Raw genomic sequence first — 21,607 nt, forward strand, 5'->3', positions numbered from 1 at the left:
AGTCTGTGGGCAGTACTGGTTTGATGTGTTGGACAGGTACAGCCTACATGACTACATGTACATGTAGGCCAACATGTGCATGTAGTCATGTACTACTACCGTAATACTATAGTAATACTTTGAGAACGGGATTATTCACAACACCAATACTGGCAATAGTGTGAAGCCTGACCGTGAAGTCAGAACCTAAGCAAAAAGACTAGAGGTTTTGCAGAGCGAACGTTTGCGCGAATTTTCGTCTGACGTCACCTGGTCACGAAAAGCGAAACAACGTTACTTCGTACGAACGTTCGCAGCTACATGTACATGTACACGTGGCTTTGAACGCGAACGTAACGCAGGAAACGCGAACACGAGTACTAAAAAACAGTTCACACTTGGAGCGAGTCGTGATCTTGTACTGGCTCAAGAGAGTTCTCGATGCACAGCCTTCTTCACAGAAAGAGGAGAGCGAAGCGGTGGCCGTGGCGCAGAGTTTCATGAAGATGAATCACCAGAGAACGAACGCACACATCTTCGGCCTGCGCTTTTTTGTGTGAAGTACCGGTTAATTTCCCTACAAGGGACACCATGACGTAGAGATCAAGTGGGGGTCGGGAGTCAATCAAGGTATTTCCCCTTCTCGCCAAATTTTGGTTTCTACTGCTGAGGCAGAGTTCTGCATGCAGGATGGGATCAAAGACTAGCGTCAGCTAGGGCTAGGCCGATCGAGACTACACTGAGTCTACAGACTCAGTACAGACCAGTACACATGGTAGATGACTGTAGTCTTTACTTGTTGTGTCAGCTACATCATACATGTACTTGAGCTTGACTGTTCAGTGTTCTGCACTACGACTGTCGAGTGTCGACTGCAGCCACAGGCGTAGATCTACAGGTTAGCGCTATGATAAGATGACCATGATGACTAAGATCACGAATCGATGACAAGTATGGAATCAAGCAAGAGTACGAGTGTGAGATCGCCTAATCACAGCCCGCCGCGCGAAGCGCGAAGGGCTGTGATGTAGGCTGATCGAACACGACTACGAGTGTTTTGATTGCATTTCTGACATGCACCCACGCTTGAAACTCATATCGGACTTGTAAATACTTCGCGAAGGGCTGTGATTGGCTGATAGAACATGAACACGACTGTTTTGATTGGATTTCTGACATGAACACGCACTTCGAGCTTCCCATCGCGCTTGAAAGCACGACTCTGAACCTTCTCGACCACGAGTCGAGTAAAAAAAAAGCGAGCTTGATCAGTAAATCAAAGCCCTAGTGGAGCGGGCTTTGATCGTAAAATCAAAGCCCGCCTGGGCGGGCTTTGATGGGAAAATCAAAGCCCGCTCCACTAAATATGGAGTTCTACTTCTTGTAGCATGCTTTGATCGCCTCATCTAGGCCCTGCTAGGTGCAATGCGATTGGTCATCTCCGTGCCTACAGTCTTGTGACATGTCAGAAAATCATTGTAGAACCACTATGAGAATGTCTTTGTCAAGTTTGTGACGGTCAGGACTGTCAGAAGTATGGAATCAAGCAAGAGTACGAGTGTGAGATCGCCTAATCACAGCCCGCCGCGCGAAGCCCGAAGGGCTGTGATGTAGGCTGATCGAACACGACTACGAGTGTTTTGATTGCATTTCTGACATGCACCCACGCTTGAAACTCATATCGGACTTATAAATACTTCGCGAAGGGCTGTGATTGGCTGATAGAACATGAACTCGACTGTTTTGATTGGATTTCTGACAAGAACACGCACTTCGAGCTTCCTATCGCGCTTGAAAGCACGACTCTCAACCTTCTCGAGCACGAGTCGAGTAAAAAAAAAGCGGGCTTGATCAGTAAATCAAAGCCCTAGTGGAGCGGGCTTTGATCGTAAAATCAAAGCCCGCCTGGGCGGGCTTTGATGGGAAAATCAAAGCCCGCTCCACTAAATATGGAGTTCTACTGCTTGTAGCATGCTTTGATCGCCTCATCTAGGCCCTGCTAGGTGCAATGCGATTGGTCATCTCCGTGCCTACAGTCTTGTGACATGTCAGAAAGGCGAATCTAGCTGCAGATGTACACTGTCACTGTACTACACTCAGTACACCTGGTACACGCATGTAACTGTGTAACTGTTTGTGGAACGGACTACATGTACTTTGATCTGCGTGCAGTGCTTCGTTGTGCTGAAGTCTTTCCGGATCTTCACTGCAGTGGCTCGAGTCTCTCGGTTCGTGCGTGTCCGCTTGCCCAAGCAGACCATACGCCTGCTGGAAAATCTGATTATTAGAATGCTCCCTGTGGCTGCGATTTCTCGCTGCTTGACTCTCACCCCAACACATCACGGTAAGAACTATTCAGGGATCCCAGAGCAATGTTTCTTCTTATCTTTCCTGAACGAACTTTGCGCGGGATTTTCATTCAGCGATCGCAGTCTGCAAGCCTAGGATGCCTAGGATGTGAACAGGAGACTACGATGAAAATATAATTATTATCTCCACTAGGTCAGCATGGGGGCCTGCACCATCGCAGGAGATGGACAATGCATTTTCCGTGCACCATCGCACCCGGTGCTGGATGCACCTTTCCTGTGTCCTGCTAGCAATCGAAGGGAGCGTAAGAAAAGGATACTTGAAGGACACCAGGCTGTGCTGACCTCCCCTACTCCCTAGATGCTCACGTCAAAAGCCGGTGAAACGGGGTGTGAACCGTGAGCGGCAATGGGCTAGGTCACCCCCCCCCCCCACCCCAAAGTGTAGGGCGCGCATGTACTAGTAAACGAACGCTGGAAAGTGATACAGTCATGTACAGTCGTAGTTACTAGAATATCAGTCAAAGCGTGAGTTCACTCACACTTCACTGGAAAAGAGGGTCATGGAAAAAAATGTTTTGGATAATGTGCTCCGATGCAATTATTATTTTGCTCTTATCATGCGACAAAAGCGACATGGACACTGACTCGTTCTCAAAGCCATGAGTTGGCAAGGCCATCCGTGCGACTTCGACGTCATTTTGAGAAAAGCAGACGCCTGTGAGTGCTGATAGGTGGCACCAGTGTTATGGAAAAGTATTATTGCAAGATCCGAATGTTACTGGAAGCCAGGTGTTGCTGTACAGTTCTCTTCCATGGAGGGCGCATGTGCAATTTACTTCCATGTACTGTCGTGGACATGGAAATCCAGTCGCACGTCTAGCGGCCCCAGGGCGCTGGCCAAGCAGCCGTGGGTAAACAGGACGAACGCGTACACACAATTATGCGCTGCAGTACGCTGGTCGCATTGGATGAACATGACTAGACTGTGCACTGCACGTCTGTGATTCTGTACGCGCTGAGGGCGCCGAGCCCCGGTCAATCGACTGGATTTCCATGTCTGCTACAGCACTAGGCACTGCATGCGCAGCGCTGCTCAATGAAATCCAGTCGCGTCACTCGCGTTTGCGCCTTGCACCTTTCTTCCCAGCCCGGTGTTCGCTGGTCTTGGGCTGCGCAACGCCCGGTGCATACTTGAGTTGGGTGACTGGATTCAATTGAGCAGCGCTGTACTTTGCCATGCATCAACATGTCGCAGGGACCAACAACGTACAAAACTTGTGAATCGTGGATCACAGTCGCTGATCATGCGCGTGCGCCGGTGCCCTTCAAGGGGGAGTCGTCCCCGGGAAAAATTTCAAAAAATGCAGCAAAATCCTGCATTTCGAGCCGAAAAAAGGGGGGGGGTTCCGGGCACCCAGGAACCCATACGGGGCACGCGCCTACTGATTGTCCCTAGTATTACCTGCCGCCCCTGCGCATGGCGTCGCAGAAAGTGATGTTGTTGATTGTGCCTGACGCACATGATGCTGACTAAACATAACTGCATGCATCCTGGCACAAAGAGATGAACACAAAAATAATAGTTACTGGAAAGATGATTTCCATGATAGAACTGTAGCGTATTAATTTTGATTGTATGTATTGGGTTTCGCGTAAAGGATCCCCTGGATAGGCTTGGGCAGAACGGGAGGGAATGGGGGGGGGGGGGGTCTTGGAGTTACCTACACAATGTGTACATAATATTGCCCCTCCCCTTGGGAAGGAGACGGAAAGGGGGAGGAGGGGGGGGGGGGAAGGGCTACATTGATACTATCTGCACACTGTTTACGTGTCAAATACTTGGGCAGAGAGTAGGGAGGGGGGGGGGGGGGTATAAATGTCTTGTTCACCAAACATCTTTCTCAGAGATGCATACCTACTTCCTTGCCAACCCCGACGACATTTCCTTGACATTCAAGGTGTGGCCGTGATAGACAGCCACTGCCGTTCGCCAAATGCGAGAGCTCCGAAAATATTCTTTCTTCCCACTGTTCGAATGAGTCATGTCATCATGGATTAATGGCTTGTTGTTTTTTATGTTCTGTTTGCATTTGCTACAGTTTAGTGAAGACTACTCTAAACGTGATTCAAGATGCCATCCGCTTGGGAAAGCAAAGTTTTCAAGGGACTTACCTCCACAATGATCAGAACGTTCACAGCGGATGATTTGCGAAGGGAGTGTGCGTCGCAAAGCCTGATCACTCAGAGCCAAAAGACGAAGTTCGCAGTTCTCATAGGTCCGGCTATGCAAAACGAGGCATTGTTGGACGCCGTACGATCGGGAGACGACAAATCGTTCCATCTCTTCTTGGAGTGCATTCGCGAAGTTGAGCCCGAGGCCAACGTAAGTGCGATCCTGGAGAAACTGGACCAGATTGACAAGTACCAAACAGCAGCAGGTGAGGTCACTTGGTTGTGCAACGAATTACACCTGTACAATGTTCTACTGTGTGAGCATTCACTTGTCACCGCGGTCCGTATAATATTACCTTTTACGACCTAAAAACGGAACTAGGAAAGGGGCGGTCGACTTACAATCGGGGTTCAACTGCCGTTAAACCGGGAAATTGAGGTTCCAAGTAGGGGGCTTCGACTTTTAACAGGGATCGACTTACAAACAGGAAAAACGGTATGCTCTGCGCTTGGGTCGCACAGTGCTGGGGCGGCCAGTTTTCAAATTTCCTTTTTACTAAATTCCCCAAGTTCAAAAGGAAAAACGAATACTGTTCTTTGGTGCAAACATAGCTCCATCCAGCTACGAACGTCTTCTTCCTTTGTCATGTCTACCAGTCAGAGGCACCAAAGAATATTAGCTCCTTATGTCTCCTTTCCTGAACGGATCGAGCTCAAGAGCTCAAACAAACCAACAAACAGCCTTCTTGTCGAGATTTGAATTTTACTCCTAGCCTGCCTGCTCTGAGCCTGACCCGCGACCTGATTTCTGCGATTGACGTTTTTCTAGTCGGCCGTGCGCTTCATAAATTTTTGTATGACGTAAAATATGCGTGAACACGCTGTGCACTGCGTTCGCTGTTATCCCTACTTTTTTGACCAATAGACCAACGCTGGAAATGCACTTGTTAACATAATCATGCTCTGGCCTCTTTTTCTGTATTTGCAGAATCTGCCACTCCCGTGTCCAAAACAACAGATCCTGGCAAACAAGATCAGGCAACACGTAAGAATTTAGATTTGATAGAACCATAATGCAATAACGACACTTGAAGATGGCATTCTGGAGTCAGAATCATGAGGCCACCAATGTCCATATGCAGCGAGTAAAAATGGAAAATGGCCACCAAGTGGGTCCCGCGCTACCACTTTTTGGCGCTGTGATATCAATCTTGGGAAAGTCACAGTAAAAGTAATGAAGCTTTGGGACGGGTACAGCCACCTTGTGCCAAAGCATTTTTTTTGCCGTACTGTAAATCTACTAATTTTCGGCCCATTCAAATTTAGGCCTCCCAGGGCTAAATAAAACCCATTTTGGCCACATCAAATTTTCGACCTGTACTACTTCCACCTGTATTCACTGTCACGCTGAACCTTGGAAAACAAAATTTCGGCCGCAGCAAATTTTCGGCCAAACATGACCAGGCCGAAAATAGCCGAAAATAAATATGCGCCGAATATTTTGTTGACTTACAGTAGCTTGATATCCATGATGAAATGATACGACAGGCCATACCACAGCTCCTTTACGAAAGGCGTGAAAGCTAATTCAGCTTGTGGCAGACATTTTGTTTTTACAACTTCTCATAGGATGGTCTAACACAGTGCTCCCGATGTTTGTTTTCTAGAGGTCTGTGTTAAATCATCTGATGATAGGATTTGTGAATGTTCGTACTGCGAACGGGGAAGTCAAAATGGAATACTGATACAATCCACCCTACTGCAACAAGGAATTATCATAAGGATCTGACTTACTTCTTATCCAATCGTGCTGTCCTAGAAAAAACGTAATGTCTGTAAAATGTCTGTAAATGCATGTCTAATCAGGGTACGTTCCACTGTGGTGAGTGGTTATCTTGGTTTGGATGATCCTGGGTTTACTTTATGTAGGATTTATAATTCTATAATATTATGATTGTGGATCTCCGAGAACGCATTCAAATCAATGCGACTATACATGTATCACTATTTTCATCTCATCATGGACTGGGATGGAGAGCCAAGGATAAATTTATAGTAAAGAAAAATAGGACCGAGAAACTACAAGTTACGCTAGAATGTCCACTAACACCACCAGTTACTAAACAATCAGCTCATGCGATAACATTGCACGACACTGACTGACGGTACTGACGTCTCATCATAATTTTAAATATTTTCTCATCGAGTGCTGTTGTCTTTCTCTCCTTTGCTTTTCTACATTCACGTATAGGGAAAGCAGTAGCAGAGGACCCGTTTCAGTCCACTGCGTACTGCCAGTTTATTCAGCCATGGCTCTGCACTCTGCCTGCAAGGGACTTCCGTATACGGCTGCACAGAAAATTGGGCTGCTAAACATAGGCCAGGTCGACCTTCTTGAAAGCATTGAAACCAAAGATGATGACCACCCGCACAATTCCAGGCTGCTGAAGATGATCAGGTCTGAGCTGATGGGCGGTTTCGTCAAGCTGTACAACGCTGTTAAGACATTTTCCAAAGCGGACGACATGCTACAGAAGATGGAGGATTTGATTCCTCGCGAGCTCCGATAGATTTAGCCCACAGTACTTAGTCTGATGATGAGCGCATCTGTATCTTTATGATTCGTACCGGTATACACTATTTTAGTATTTTTTTGTGTGCATGGACTTTAATAGCAGTTTTCTCTCTCTCCGTCTCTCTCTCTCTCTCTATCTCTCTATCTATCTATCTATCTATCTAACTCGGAGGGAGTTGTGGTTGCTCGTGAGAGTGCTCAATACACCAAGGTGCAGAGCCTAGTACACACACTTGAGAGAGACGAAAAGCGTTTCTTCTGTAACTCTGAGTTTCACGGTTTTAACCGATCATCAGACAGCAACTTGACTACAATTTTCAGAAGAAAAGATTGATATAGGCTGCAAGCTATCTATCTATCTATCTATCTATCTATCTATCTATCTATCTATCTATCTATCTATCTATCTATCTATCTCTCTCTATCTCTCTCTCTCTCTCTCTCTCTCTCTCTCTCTCTCTCTGTCTCTCTCTCTCTTTCTCTCTCTCTCTTTCTCTCTCTCTCTCTCTCTCTCTCTCTCTCTCTCTCTCCGTCTCTCTTTCTCCGTCTCTCTCTCTCTCTCTCTCTCTCTCTCTCTCCGTCTCTCTCTCTCTCTCCTTCTCTCTCTCTCTCTCTCTCTCTCTCTCTCTCTCTCTCTCTCTCTCTCTCTCTCTCTTTCTCTCTCCTCATCCCTCTCTCCCTCTGTATATGTTTGAAGAGAATAGATGTGATCAGCATAATATGCATTGTGACAACACTAAACGACATGTACATTGTATGAAACGAAAGAAGAAAAACTAGCGATATGCATCATGAGTGCATGAGTGACTGTGTGGAATTTGCTATAGCATTAAATAAACTCAGCCTAATGACTTCATGCCATAGGGAAACATATTAGTACACGAAAAAATGAAGTCAGTCGTAAATCTGATGAGCCCTTACGTACCATTGCTTCTCAAATCAGTACATGGTGATAATGATTGTGACGAAGCACTACGATGTCAATTGGTACAGTGTATTGGCGGAGATTTCTAGTAATGGTCCGAAAGGCCTCATCAGATTTACAACTGGCTTCGTCCCTTCGTGTGCTAATATGACATTGTTACTGAAGTATAATATTGCATGTACATGTATTGCAATGTGGATGCGAATCATCGCTTTACTCTGTTTGGGTGTTAGCCAACCACGGCAATAAAGATAAGGAGGGGTTTTATTAAAGAGGGAACCTTATGATCACCTATACATTGCCACAGAAGTAGCGACGAACTCCACCATTTAAAAATTTTTTTTTTAGTTAAGTTGAACTGTCCACCTCTCCACACTGCGCGCTTGGCCCACATTCACCACACCACACCATAGCGAGGAAGTATTAGTTTGTTCTTGGGTACTGAGATGTTCCATATCCTCCAGGCAGCTCTTTCGCTCATTGAGGGCTCCTCGGCGGGCGTCGATATCACTAGATAACGGAATCAACAGGAGATAAAGGAATGAGGAGGCGCGATTGCGCACATTCTGCATAGAAAAGTGGCATACCCAAGGAAGTCGACAGAGGACAGGATGAAGGATCCGGTTGTTCTTCTTCTACTTCATGTGCAGAATGAACGTAACAGTAGTGGTGCTAGATAGTGGTACCAAGAGTATAATTATAAAGTATTAGTGAATAAATTGAAATGTATAACCCATACTGTGGCCCCGTGACTGACAGTCTGTGGGCAGTACTGGTTTGATGTGTTGGACAGGTACATGTACATGTACATGTACATGACTAGATGTACATGTAGGCCATCATGTACAATGTACTACTACCGTAATACTATAGTAATACTTTGAGAACGGGGTTATTCGCAACACCAATACTGGCAATAGCGTGAAGCCTGACCGTGAAGTCAGAACCAAAGCAAAAAAGACTAGAGGTTTTGCAGAGCGAACGTTCGCGCGAATTTTCGTTTGACGTCACCTGGTCACGAAAAGCGAAACAACGTTACTTCGTACGAACGTTCGCAGCTACATGTACATGTACACGTGGCTTTGAACGCGAACGTAACGCAGGAAACGCGAACACGAGTACTAAAAAACAGTTCACACTTGGAGCGAGTCGTGATCTTGTACTGGCTCAAGAGAGTTCTCGATGCACAGCCTTCTTCACAGAAAGAGGAGAGCGAAGCGGTGGCCGTGGCGCAGAGTTTCATGAAGATGAATCACCAGAGAACGAACGCACACATCTTCGGCCTGCGCTTTTTTGTGTGAAGTACCGGTTAATTTCCCTACAAGGGACACCATGACGTAGAGATCAAGTGGGGGTCGGGAGTCAATCAAGGTATTTCCCCTTCTCGCCAAATTTTGGTTTCTACTGCTGAGGCAGAGTTCTGCATGCAGGATGGGATCAAAGACTAGCGTCAGCTAGGGCTAGGCCGATCGAGACTACACTGAGTCTGAGTCTACAGACTCAGTACAGACCAGTACACATGGTAGATGACTGTAGTCTTTACTTGTTGTGTCAGCTACATCATACATGTACTTGAGCTTGACTGTTCAGTGTTCTGCACTACGACTGTCGAGTGTCGACTGCAGCCACAGGCGTACAGGTTAGCGCTATGATAAGATGACCATGATGACTATGATCACGAATCGATGACAAAATCATTGTAGAACCACTATGAGAATGTCTTTGTCAAGTTTGTGACGGTCAGGACTGTCAGAAAGGCGAATCTAGCTGCAGATGTACACTGTACTACACTCAGTACACCTGGTACACGCATGTAACTGTGTAACTGTTTGTGGAACGGACTACATGTACTTTGATCTGCGTGCAGTGCTTCGTTGTGCTGAAGTCTTTCCGGATCTTCACTGCAGTGGCTCGAGTCTCTCGGTTCGTGCGTGTCCGCTTGCCCAAGCAGACCATACGCCTGCTGGAAAATCTGATTATTAGATGCTCCCTGTGGCTGCGATTGCTCGCTGCTTGACCCTCACCCCAACACATCACGGTAAGAACAATTCAGGGATCCCAGAGCAATGTTTCTTCTTATCTTTCCTGAACGAACTTTGCGCGCGATTTTCATTCAGCGATCGCAGTCTGCAAGCCTAGGATGCCTAGGATGTGAACAGGAGACTACGATGATACTAGTAATATAATTATTATCTCCACTAGGTCAGCATGGGGGCCTGCACCATCGCAGGAGATGGACAATGCATTTTCCGTGCACCATCGCACCCGGTGCTGGATGCACCTTTCCTGTGTCCTGCTAGCACTGGAAGGGAGCATAAGAAAAGGATACTTGAAGGACACCAGGCTGTGCTGACCTCCCCTACTCCCTAGATGCTCACGTCAAAAGCCGGTGAAACGGGGTGTGAACCGTGAGCGGCAATGGGCTACGTAGATCACCCCCGCCCCCCCCCCCCACCCCAAAGTGTAGGGCGCGCATGTACTAGTAAACGAACGCTGGAAAGTGATACAGTCATGTACAGTGGTAGTTACTAGAATATCAGTCATAGCGTGAGTTCACTCACACTTCACTGGAAAAGAGGGGCATGGAAAAAATTGTTTTGGATAATGTGCTCCGATGCAATTATTATTTTGCTCTTATCATGCGACAAAAGCGACATGGACACTGACTCGTTCTCAAAGCCATGAGTTGGCAAGGCCATCCGTGTGACTTCGACGTCATTTTGAGAAAAGCAGACGCCTGTGAGTGCTGATAGGTGGCACCAGTGTTATGGAAAAGTATTATTGCAAGATCCGAATGTTACTGGAAGCCAGGTGTTGCTGTGCAGTTCTTTTCCATGGAGGGCGCATGTGCAATTTACTTCCATGTACTGTCGTGGACATGGAAATCCGGTCGCACGTCCAGGGCGCTGGCCAAGCAGCTGTGGGTAAGCAGGACGAACGTGTACACACATTTATGCGCTGCAGCACGCTGGTTGCATTGGATCAGCATGACTAGACTGTGCACTGCAAGTCTGCATGCAACGTTCTGTACGCGCCGAGGGCGCCGGGCCCCGGTCAATCGACTGGATTTCCCGCTACAGTACTAGGCACTGCGCATTGCTCAATGAAATCCAGTCGCGTCACTCACGTTTGCGCCTTGCACCTTTCTTCCCAGCCCGGTGTTCGCTGGTCTTGGGGTGCGCAACGCCCGGCGCGTACTTGAGTGGCGCGACTGGATTTCATTGAGCAGCGCTGTACTTTGCCATGCATCAACATGTCGCAGGGACCAAAAACACATACAAAACTTGTGAATCGTGGATCACAGTCGCTGATCAGGCGCGTGCGCCGGTGCCCTTCAAGGGGGGGGGGGGGCGTCCCTGGGAAAATTTCAAAAAATGAAGCAAAATCCTGCATTTTTGAGCGGAAAAAAGGGGGGGTTCCGGGCACCCACTGACCCAGGAACCCATACGGGGCACGCGCCTGCTGATTGTCCCTAGTATTACCTGGCACCCCTGCGCATGGCGTCGGAGAAAGTGATGTTGTTGATTGTGCGTGACGCACATGATGCTGACTAAACATAACTGCATGCATCCGGGCACAAAGAGATGAACACAAAAATAATAGAGTGGCGCTACACTCTGCGTAAGGCCATTCACAGAGCACAATGCGCGCTACCTTCTGCTGCTTCTCCCCCGTGATGTGCTAGTTGTGCCTTTTCTCTCTCTCTGCCCCCCCCCCCCCCCCGCCTTCTGCATACTAGGTGACATAATTCGCATCTTTTTTGGCGCTACTCTCTGCGTATATACTGCTCTGGTGTGGCTTCCACGGTATTCATTGTTATTACCTGACGATGGCCAAGTGCCAAGTGCCGAAACGTTGTAAAAAATAACGGAACTGGTTCGGATGTGATGTGCAGCGCTATGGGAATGGGTGTGTCCACCCGAATTCTTTTCACAGATGAAGCTGCAGGAAGCCTCAGCCCTTCTTCAAACAAAAATAATAGTTACTGGAAAGATGATTTCCACGATAGAACTGTAGCGTATTAATTTTGATTGTATGGATTGGGTTTCGCGTAAAGGATCCCCTGGATAGGCTTGGGCAGAACGGGAGGGGATTGGGGGGGGGGGGGGGGTCTTGGAGTTACCTACACAATGTTTACATCATGTTGCCCCCCCCCCCCCCTTGGGCAGGAGAGGGAAGGGGGAAGGGGGGCTACATTGATGTTACCTGCACACTGTTTGCGTGTCAAATACTTGGGCAGAGAGTAGGGGGGGGGGGGGGGGGCGGGGGGTATACATGCAGAGAGTAGGGGGGGGGTATACATGCAGGGAGTAGGGGGGGGGGTATACATGCAGGGAGTAGGGGGGGGGGGTATACATGCAGAGAGTAGGGGGGGGGGGGGTATACATGCAGAGGGGGGGGGGGGGGAGGGAGTATGCATGCAGGGAGTAATTTACTTTCGGTTTTGCATATCAATTTTGCTTTGCAGAATCGAATTATATATATGAATAGCAATTCGAAAATGTCGCATAGCAATTGTTTTTAACACTTGACAACATTGACCTTCTGCAGAGCTGACCAGAGTGCCAGCTCAGACCACAAGTACATTGTAACACCTTAGTTGCAAACCTAATCTGGTGCCAGGATGCATAGCTCAACACTTTCGAAGCTCTGTGCATCAATTTCATCCCTAAGAGACACACCCGGCATGTACACTGTGCATCATAGAGTACAGTGAAAAACATGCATCGCAGTTTTCTGCGACATATTTCTGAAGTTGCTGCGCACCTCAGAGGAATTGCGTAGCAAACTGCGATGCGATACTGGTTAAATTATTCCCTGACATGTCTTGTTCACCAAACATCTTTCTCAGGGATGCATTCCTACTTCCTTGCCAAACCCGACGACCATTCATGGCGTGGCCGTGATAGACGGCCACTGCCGTTCGCCAAATGCAAGAGCTTCAAAAATATTCTTCCGTCCCGCTGTTCGAATGAGTCATGTCATCATGGATTAATTGCCTGCTGTTTTTATGTTCTGTTTCAATTTGCTACAGCTTAGTGAAGACTACTCTAAACGTGATTCAAGATGCCATCCGCTTGGGAAAGCAAAGTTTTCAAGGGACTTACCTCCACAATGATCAGCACGCTCACAGCGGATGATTTACGAAGGGAGTGTGCGTCGCAAAGCCTGATCACTCAGAGCCAAAAGACGAAGTTCGCAGCTCTCATGGGTCCGGCTTTGCAAAACGAGGCCCTGTTGGACGCCGTACAATCGGGAGACGACAGATCGTTCCATCTATTCTTGGAGTGCGTTCGCAAAGTTGGGCCCGAGGCCAACGTAAGAGCGATCCTGGAGAAACTGGACCAGATTGACAAGTACCGAACAGCAGCGGGTGAGGTCACTTGGCTTTGCAACGAATTACACCTGTACAATGTTCTACTGTGTGAGCATTCACTTGTCACCGCGCTTCGTATAATATTACCTTTTACGACCTAAAAACGGAACTAGGAAAGGGATGGTCGACTTACAAACGGGGTTCATCTGCCGTTAAACCGGGAAATTGAGGTTCCAAGTAGGGGGCTTCGACTTATAACAGGGATCGACTTAAAAACGGGAAAAACGGTATGCTCTGCGCTTGGGTCGCACAGTGCTTGGGCGGACAGTTTTCAAACTTCCTTTTTACTAAATCTACACGCTATACATGTACTGAAATTAATATAGAAAGAAAAAAGGGTTTGCCGGGGGGGGGGGGGGAGGTGGGAGAGGGGGCTTGTATACTAAATCGGCGGACGAAACTGTTTCGTTCTTTGTGGATGCATCAGCACAGTACAGAGAAAATGAGGCTGAACTGGATAGAACTGAAAAGGTCAATGTGTTCAATTTTTCAAAGCCAGATTTTAACCAGGCCCGAACCTACCTTGGCAAATTACTCGAACTAACAAGTCATTGAGCTCTGCGTTATGCAAACAGTGAATGCACTACCCCACGTGTCTACCACTGTGTGTGCGTGTGTGTGTGTGTGAGCACGTACGCGTGTGTAAACCTGTGTCTCATGACATCAGTTGTCATTGTGGCCGGGAGTTTCGCAGTCACCAGAACCTCACTCGCCGATCGAAGTTCTGTTCTCCGTGACTGAAACACTGTCAGTCCTTTCAGGACCTATCGTCATCTGCGGATGGGCATTATTGTGTTGTGTTTTAGTGTGTGTGAGAGACGGCAAAAACCTAGGGTGCATTTTTTAGATGAAGTAGACTGTGCATGACGTTAGGTATTTGTTGCCATACTAGGCAATTTGGGTATGCCCCGCTGCCTTGTTCTAGCAGGAATGTGTGCTTCTTTTTTTTCATATACTGCAGCAGCAGCACCCCAGGCCGCTGAGCCAGATGCATCTCCGATCAGTAAGCCCCCAGCAGCTCCGAGGAAGCCGTGTCCTGGTACGTTAACTTTACTTGTCCACCTCATATTCTTTACCTACAGTACTCCAGTAAACCCTGTGACTAACAACCACCCCTTGGGGCCAGAGAAAGCGGTCTTGAGTGACAGGTGGTCCTTATTTAGAGGTTTGCACCGCACAACCATAATATCAATGTGAGACCGTCCGTTCCTGGCGAAGTGGTCTGTAGTAGCAGGCTGGTCGCTAGCCACGGTGGTCTGTAGTTACAGGTTTTACTGTATTGGGCGATTCAGAACGGAGCGCCGAAGAAAGACCAGCCTAAAGGTTCACCAAGCACAGCATACCAATGTACACAAGGTGACTCGACTGGGCATAGACTTGAAATAGGAATGGTCTAGGCTAGGAGGCCCCCCCCCCCCCCCTCTCCCAGTTCTTCGGCGACCGACAGTACTGTTTGCTCTGAGAACCAGCACTGTGTTAAGGCATTACGTCATCATTCGGGGTGCTTGCATGCAGTGACGGGCCTCACTGCTAAGTCACTGCACTCATAGCATACTATACATGATGATTTTACATTCGCATGACGTCATAGGGAATGACGTCGATGCTGTGCTCAAATCTGCTTCTTACGTTTTGTTTGTGATCAGCTTTGGTCGTGCTTTCTCTGGTATGTTAACGTGGCCCATTATCATCATTATGGTGCACACTGGGGACAACATCAGTCATGGATTTATAGTCACGCCGAAGAGAGAGGGGGGGGGGGGGGCTTGAGTGTAGTGCTCCAGATACAGTAAAACTACAGACCACCGTGACTAGCGACCAGCCTGGTACTACAGACCACTTCGCCGGGCACGGACGGTTTCACATTGATATTATGGTTGTGCGGTGCAAACCTCTAACTAAGGACCATCTGTCACTAAAGACCGCTTTCTCTGGCCCCAAGGGATGGTTGTTAGTCACAGGTTTTACGATAGTAAGTTGCATGTACCGTTTGTTCCCCCCCCCCCCCCCCCCCCCTATTTGCGAACGCTGTAAGCATTGCTCGGTCTCAGGACTCGTACTAAAATAATTTGGTAAAATTCAATGGTCTCTTTGATGCAACAATCCGAACCTTTCCTCCAGCGCCACAATTCCGGGCATGACACGTCTCCGGACTGAACAATCACTCATGCCTCGAACTTTGGTGCATTTGAAAAGATTTTCTCTCCTCAAAAATGTAAAAATTTGGTATGTGCTGAGTTGCCACGCCTGCCGACATGTCAGTAGCATACTGATTTTTGAGGCATGTCTAGACCTGCCGACAATTGACCTTCTCCTGCCGACAACAGCCATGAAAGTGTTCAAGTTTGACCTTATGCTTGGTTTAGAAGTCACGATCCAGATTTTGGCTTTTACTGCGCATCACGAGTGTTTCCATAGCTCTCTCCTAAGGCGCTAAGCGAAATTATCATCCGTCTCGGGACAAATCGGTACACTCAGCCCGAGTCTCACGCAAGACCGTGATATGTTTTCTTCTTATCAGTGCCGCGCGCGCGTGTGTGTGTGTGTGTGTGTGTGTTTGTGTGTATGTGCGTGTGTGTGTGTGTGTGTGTGTGTGTGTGTGTGCGTGTGTGTGTGTCCCATATGGTGCAGTGGTATGTGCAGCGATTTCCAATCGATAGGTTGCGGGTTCAATTCCCGACGATTATGGTCACACACGTCTTTCTTCTCTTTCTCAGACTCTTCCTGACTTTTCTTTCATTCTCCTGGGTGGTTACCAACAGCCAGTGCATGCCGGAGTATGTGGTGTGATGTGTGTGCGGGGGAAAAAAAAATGAAAAGACCAAAAATAGGGATTCACTGGCCAGAAAAATCACTTCAAATAGCTGTATGGTGTAGACCAGGCTGAATAGTGACAGTCAATTCTTCAGCCTTGCAAGCTGTTGAATGGTGCAATCCCAGCACAAGTTGCTAGGGCTTCTGCCGTAGCATTGCTATCATCGCCTCCGGCGATGGGCGTCAAAGGTCAAGGTGTGTGTGTGTGTGTGTGTGTGTGTGTGTGTGTGTGTGTGTGTGTGTGTGTGTGTGTGTGTGTGTGTGTGTGTGTGTGTGTGTGTGTGTGTGTGTGTGTGTATTGGGCTACTGTGAAGTGAGGGGGGGGGGAACAAAGCCCCCGGATGATTCATTTCATTGTTCATCCTACTGATATTTCACTATAATGATGTGGCAACACTGTATGTGTGCTGGCACACAGTAATGCGTGAATGGCTATGTTGGATGAACTCGCAGAATTTTTAAAGACAGTATTGCATCAAAATTGTTATGAATTATCGTGTCCGTTCCCGAGGGAACTCACAATGGCCACTAACGTCCAGTAAATCCAGGGCAATTTATTTATTTATTTCATTCCAAGCTATACATGGCTGGGTTAGCCAATGACCACTTTGCGTGGAGATTGCAGGGTGTTTATCGCCAACCACGGTTAACAAGGAAAAGAGCACAACTGTATATTAATTAACTCAAAACGAAACTTTGATTTCTTTTGAATCCCATCCAGACCCGTTCGAATCAGACACGTATATTACCACGCTCCATCCATGGATTAAGAAGCTGGACGCAACTGGACTTGCAGGGAAAGTGCAGGGACTGGGAATGTTGACAGGGGATCAGGTGACTGAGCTCGACAGGATCAAGAAGAATGATGGAGGACCAGCTCATAATGCTAGGTTGCTGGAGATCATTCATGGCGAGGAAATCCACGGATTTGTGAAGCTGTACAAAGCAGTCCTGACCGTCACAAAGAACATTGACAAGCTAGACCAGATGAAGTCACTCATTCCCGATGAATATTTGTCTGAGAAATAGAGGTCATAATGTTATAGTTTTTCACCCAGAATATTAAATTTAAAGACGAGTTAGTCATAACTCGTAACATTTTGTCTTTCTTCTTTTCAGAATAGACACTTATCATATTTTTTAGTACATTTTTTTATTACAGTACCGCACCCGTCTTGGTATTAGACTGTTGACTAGCACAGAATGTACAAACCCACAGAACAATCAACGGGGCCCTGAGCATGACTGGACACTACAGGCTGCTGTACGGCTGACCAGTTGTAATATCCTTCTTTGCATGTGTATGCGGCTACAGAACCGCGCCGTCGGAAGCAGTTTTCGATTGGTCCGGTAGTATCATGGCCTTTTATACGTTGTGTATGATATGCTGGCCCTGGGTGCACATGCCCTCCAAAGTAGTAAACAAGACTTGTGTTGGTAGCCAAAAGGTGGGTCCGGTGATAACCTGACCAACCGGACCGATTCTGGCCTGCGCTTCGTTCTGCAGGGTTTTGAGCAATCTTCGGAGTTGCCACAACTGGCTTGACGCAAAGGCTGTTATTCTGTAAGCCCGTGGCCTGTTGAAGTGCGAGAAATGTTTTTATATCAGGCGTCCTTGTCAGTGAGGCAGGGTGGCCCAAGCCGTTCCTTCTTTAGGTTGTGCTTTTGACGGAATGGTTGCACTCCAATAGAGTGGGTTTGCATGATTGTCATTTGACTAAATACAGTACAGCTATGACTCGGATGGAGAGCCAAGAATGATTAGTGTTTTATTGGAAAGAAAAGGGCCGAGGCAGTACAGGTCATGTGCACTAGATTGTCCACGAACACCTCCAGTTACTGTACAATCAGCTCATGCGATTACACCTCCAGTTACTGGACAATCAGCTCATGCGATTACACCTCCAGTTACTGGACAATCAGCTCATGCGATTACACCTCCAGTTACTGGACAATCAGCTCATGCGATAACATTGCACTACGGTCGCGCTAGAGCTGATTGTCAGTAAGTTTAGTTGTACTTGAAGTAGAATGTCATGCGATAACATTGCACTACGGTCGTGCTAGAGCTGATTGCCAGTAAGTTTAGTTGTACTTGAAGTAGAATGTCAGCACTGTTGGGCAGTGGCGTGCAATGTTATCGCATCATCCATGAGCTGATTGTCCAGTGACTGGTTCTGTGGTGTTAGTGGACAGAGTTGTATAGGGTAACTTGTAGTTCCTTGGTCCTTTTTTCCTACAGTGTAATCAGATCCTGGAGAAAGTGATCATGGCGTGTGGACTGGGGAACCAACATGGACGACATCATGTGACCCATCGATGCTGGGACTTCAGTGATGTTGGGGAGGGGAGGGGAGGAAGTGCACAGTGAGTAGTATGTGTCGGGCCGGTTTTGGCCCGGGTCATCCCCAGCCCAAATGGGGTACTATTGACCGGGCGCCCGGTTTTTTACCCAAAAAAGGGGTACTATCAATAGTACCCCATTTGGGCTGGGGATGACCCCGGGCCAAAACCGGCCCGATACATACTACTACAGTGCATACATGTATGTACCACTACCCCTTAGGGCCCGGTCACACATGCACTCGAAAGTGACGTATACGCTGAAGCGAGGTCGCAGGAGCGAAAAATGGCATGGCAACGGCGAAAAGCGGAACTTCCGCTTCAGCGGAAACTCCAATCCGCTTCCTCCAAAATTTTCGAGTGGTAGGATGTAAGGTCCTCCGACACAGCACACACACACACAGCAAGGTCAAGTCTTTATATATAGTTATGATCCATTAATCTTACGCGTTTCTGCCTGTAAGGCTTCGTCAGAGACAAGGATGAAATGATATGAATAAAGACTAGTAGTTATATAGGGCTTGATTCTATGTGCCAGATGGGTGCTTGGGCGGTAAATGCGCTATCAAGCAAGTTTAAAGGCGCAATAACTTGAGTTGCAGACAAGTGTAACAAATGTCAAAAAAGTTGTACAAGTTGAACTAATGTACTAAACCGTAAGACTGGGGGTCAAAATATGCGGTCATAGTACCAGAATGTTTGTACAGAGTCAAGATCATGCAGAATCAAAAGAGAGCGGGAAAAAATGGGCGGGAAAGTTTAGGTGGGAACCAGAAATTTCTGGTTCCCACCTAAACGCAGAGCGCTGTGCTCTGCCAGTGTCAGTGATTTGTACAATAGAATGTAAGCTTAGTACTACATGTAGTAGAGGAATCTAAATTGTACAAGATTAATAGAACAATTGCTTAGTTCTCCTGAAAAAGATTTTCCCGTCTTTCATAAAGGATTGTTTAATGAGAGCTTTGTAATCATTAGTAATGAAATGTGGATGGTACTGAGTAGTAAATAAAATAGTATCAGATTTAGGCTTGGGAGTTTTGCTTTCTATAGCATGATTCATTACAGTAGGCAAAACATCAGTGAATGAGCTAGCCAGAAATTGCGGAGGATAACCTCTTCTGCGTAAACGTTTCCAGAACAAAGATCTTACATGTTGAATGTCAGCAAGTCTTGAGTTTGTTCTGTTGTAACGCAGCAGCTCAGCCTTGATGAAAGCACGCAGATTAGCTCTTGGGTGATCGGAGATAAATGGTATGTAAAGGTATGCGTTGCGAGGTTTCTGGAATGTACGAAACTCAAACACACAGTGATCATTGTTAGATGTTTTGAAAATGTCCAGATCCAGGAAGATGCAAGAGTCCGAGGGCAATGTCCAATTTAATTTGATACTTGGAAGCTCACTGTAGAGAGACGCTTGCAAAGCTGCTAAATTAGCAGATTCTTCGATCACTAAGATAAGATCATCAATGAATCTATTGAATAAATGCATGGATGACTTGAATGTGGTAATAGACTTCATTTCATGTACGAAAAGGAAAGCGTTGGCCACATTTACGGCCATTGGGGTACCCATGGCCATTCCGAACTCTTGGTGGTATAGAATGTTATCAAAAATGAAGTAGTTGTTTTCTAGAACAAACTTTAACAGATCTAACAAGAGATTTCGAAGTGGGTGGTTGACTAACAGGGAATCGACTGCAGCTATAGTGTCATGCCAGTTCATGTTAGTGTAAAGTGATTCCACATCTGCCGTGAGAATACGGACATTGTTTGGAAAGCTAGAGGTTTTTAAACGATTTGTAAGCATTGTTGTATCTTTAAGAATTGTTGTGTCTGCTAGGGAGAGCAAAACTATTCGTAAATGGTGGTCAACAAAACGGGAGGCAGGAGATGTGCAGTAATTAATACACGACACAATAGGCCGTCCCTTTAACCCACACGGACCTAGAGGCTTGTGTAGCTTAGGCAAAAGGTAAAACTTAGCGGGTTTAAACGGAAAAGCAGCAAACATACAAGAGCGGTCCTTAACATTGAGCAAGTCATCATGATCATTGCAAATGTCTAGAAGTTCGTCTTCCAGGAAATTAACTTCTGGTACAAAACGAGTAAAGGGTTCGTTTATACCTACTGGTACGTGGGTAACTAGACGGTAGAACTTAGTGTCATTCAGCTGACGGTGGCCTTCTGAAAGGTAATCAGACTTATTAAGAACAACAGTTCCCAGATTCTTATCTGCATCACAGATGATAATATCGTTATACTGGTTGAGTTGGATGATAGCATTACGTTCTGATGAGGAAACATTTGGCTTTCGTTTCAACCATCTGCTTTGTGAAACGTTGTTAAGGAGCTCAGTTTTAAATTCCGCTAATGCCGATTCAGACGCAGAGGATGCTTTGGGTGGCTGGATATTTGACGGCTGGTGGAATTTTGGGATGAATAGTTTAGATGAGAGTGGCTGTTCTGGTCGATTCATGAAGAAGTCGGACCAACGAATTCTTCTCTCAAAAATGGTGATGTCATTTAATAAAGTGTCAGTAGAAGGCAGTGATGAGGTAGGTCTAAACTTAGAACCGTAACCTAGTACTTGCTTCTCAACTGCAGTGAATGAGTGGTCAGAAAAGTTATGAAATCCAGAGTTGGTAACTAAAACGGCATGGTCAGAAAGTCTAAGGTGCCAAATATAGCGATATCTCAAGTCAGCTAATGTTTTCTGGCTCTTCGGCGGGCATTGGCGTTGCCTTTCCCCCCTGGCTTCGTCTTCCGAGCACCGTTCTTGTTTTTTGATTTCTTAACCTTCTTCACTGGATTCGTCTTTTTCTGTTTCACTTCCAGTTGTTTCACTTGTTTCACTTCCATTTTCACTTGTGTTCTCACTTCTTTCTTGATGAGGCTGCCAATTTCTTCTGTTGAAGGTGGTGCAGTTGACACATCAGTTGGAATAGCGGCAGCTGCACTGGCCTTCTTTTGCTTCTCAGCCAACAAAGCTTTTGCTGTACTCCCAGCTAGTCTGGATGCGAGTAATGTCCTGAATGCTTCTTTAACTGGCTCGACTGCTGGTCTAGTGTCGGCATTTTTGGACAAAGCTTTCAGTAGATCATCAAAGTCAG

General features: G+C 46.8%; 1 protein-coding gene across 4 annotated transcripts; it reads left to right on the forward strand.

The window, feature by feature from the left end:
• The first annotated feature begins 2,095 nt into the window (after window positions 1-2,095).
• LOC135819795 (uncharacterized) lies at window positions 2,096-17,491 on the forward strand. Of its 4 annotated transcripts, none has more exons than XM_065333064.1 (4): window positions 2,096-2,323; window positions 4,391-4,729; window positions 5,452-5,508; window positions 6,715-7,203. In XM_065333064.1, the coding sequence occupies exons 2-4, from the start codon at window positions 4,423-4,425 to the stop codon at window positions 6,834-6,836; spliced, it is 486 nt and encodes a 161-aa protein (XP_065189136.1). In that variant the 5' UTR covers window positions 2,096-2,323; window positions 4,391-4,422; the 3' UTR covers window positions 6,837-7,203. The 4 variants fall into 4 exon arrangements, with proteins under 4 accessions (XP_065189136.1, XP_065189134.1, XP_065189135.1 ...); XM_065333062.1 differs by lacking the exons at window positions 5,452-5,508; window positions 6,715-7,203 and adding exons at window positions 14,302-14,379; window positions 16,876-17,491 and having other exon boundaries at window positions 2,129-2,323; XM_065333063.1 differs by lacking the exons at window positions 2,096-2,323; window positions 4,391-4,729; window positions 5,452-5,508; window positions 6,715-7,203 and adding exons at window positions 9,763-10,001; window positions 12,999-13,337; window positions 14,305-14,379; window positions 16,876-17,491.
• The last annotated feature ends 4,116 nt before the right edge of the window (window positions 17,492-21,607 follow it).

The sequence above is a fragment of the Sycon ciliatum genome, chromosome 6 (genome assembly GCF_964019385.1).
Source record: "Sycon ciliatum chromosome 6, ocSycCili1.1, whole genome shotgun sequence".
Classification (NCBI taxonomy): domain Eukaryota; kingdom Metazoa; phylum Porifera; class Calcarea; order Leucosolenida; family Sycettidae; genus Sycon; species Sycon ciliatum.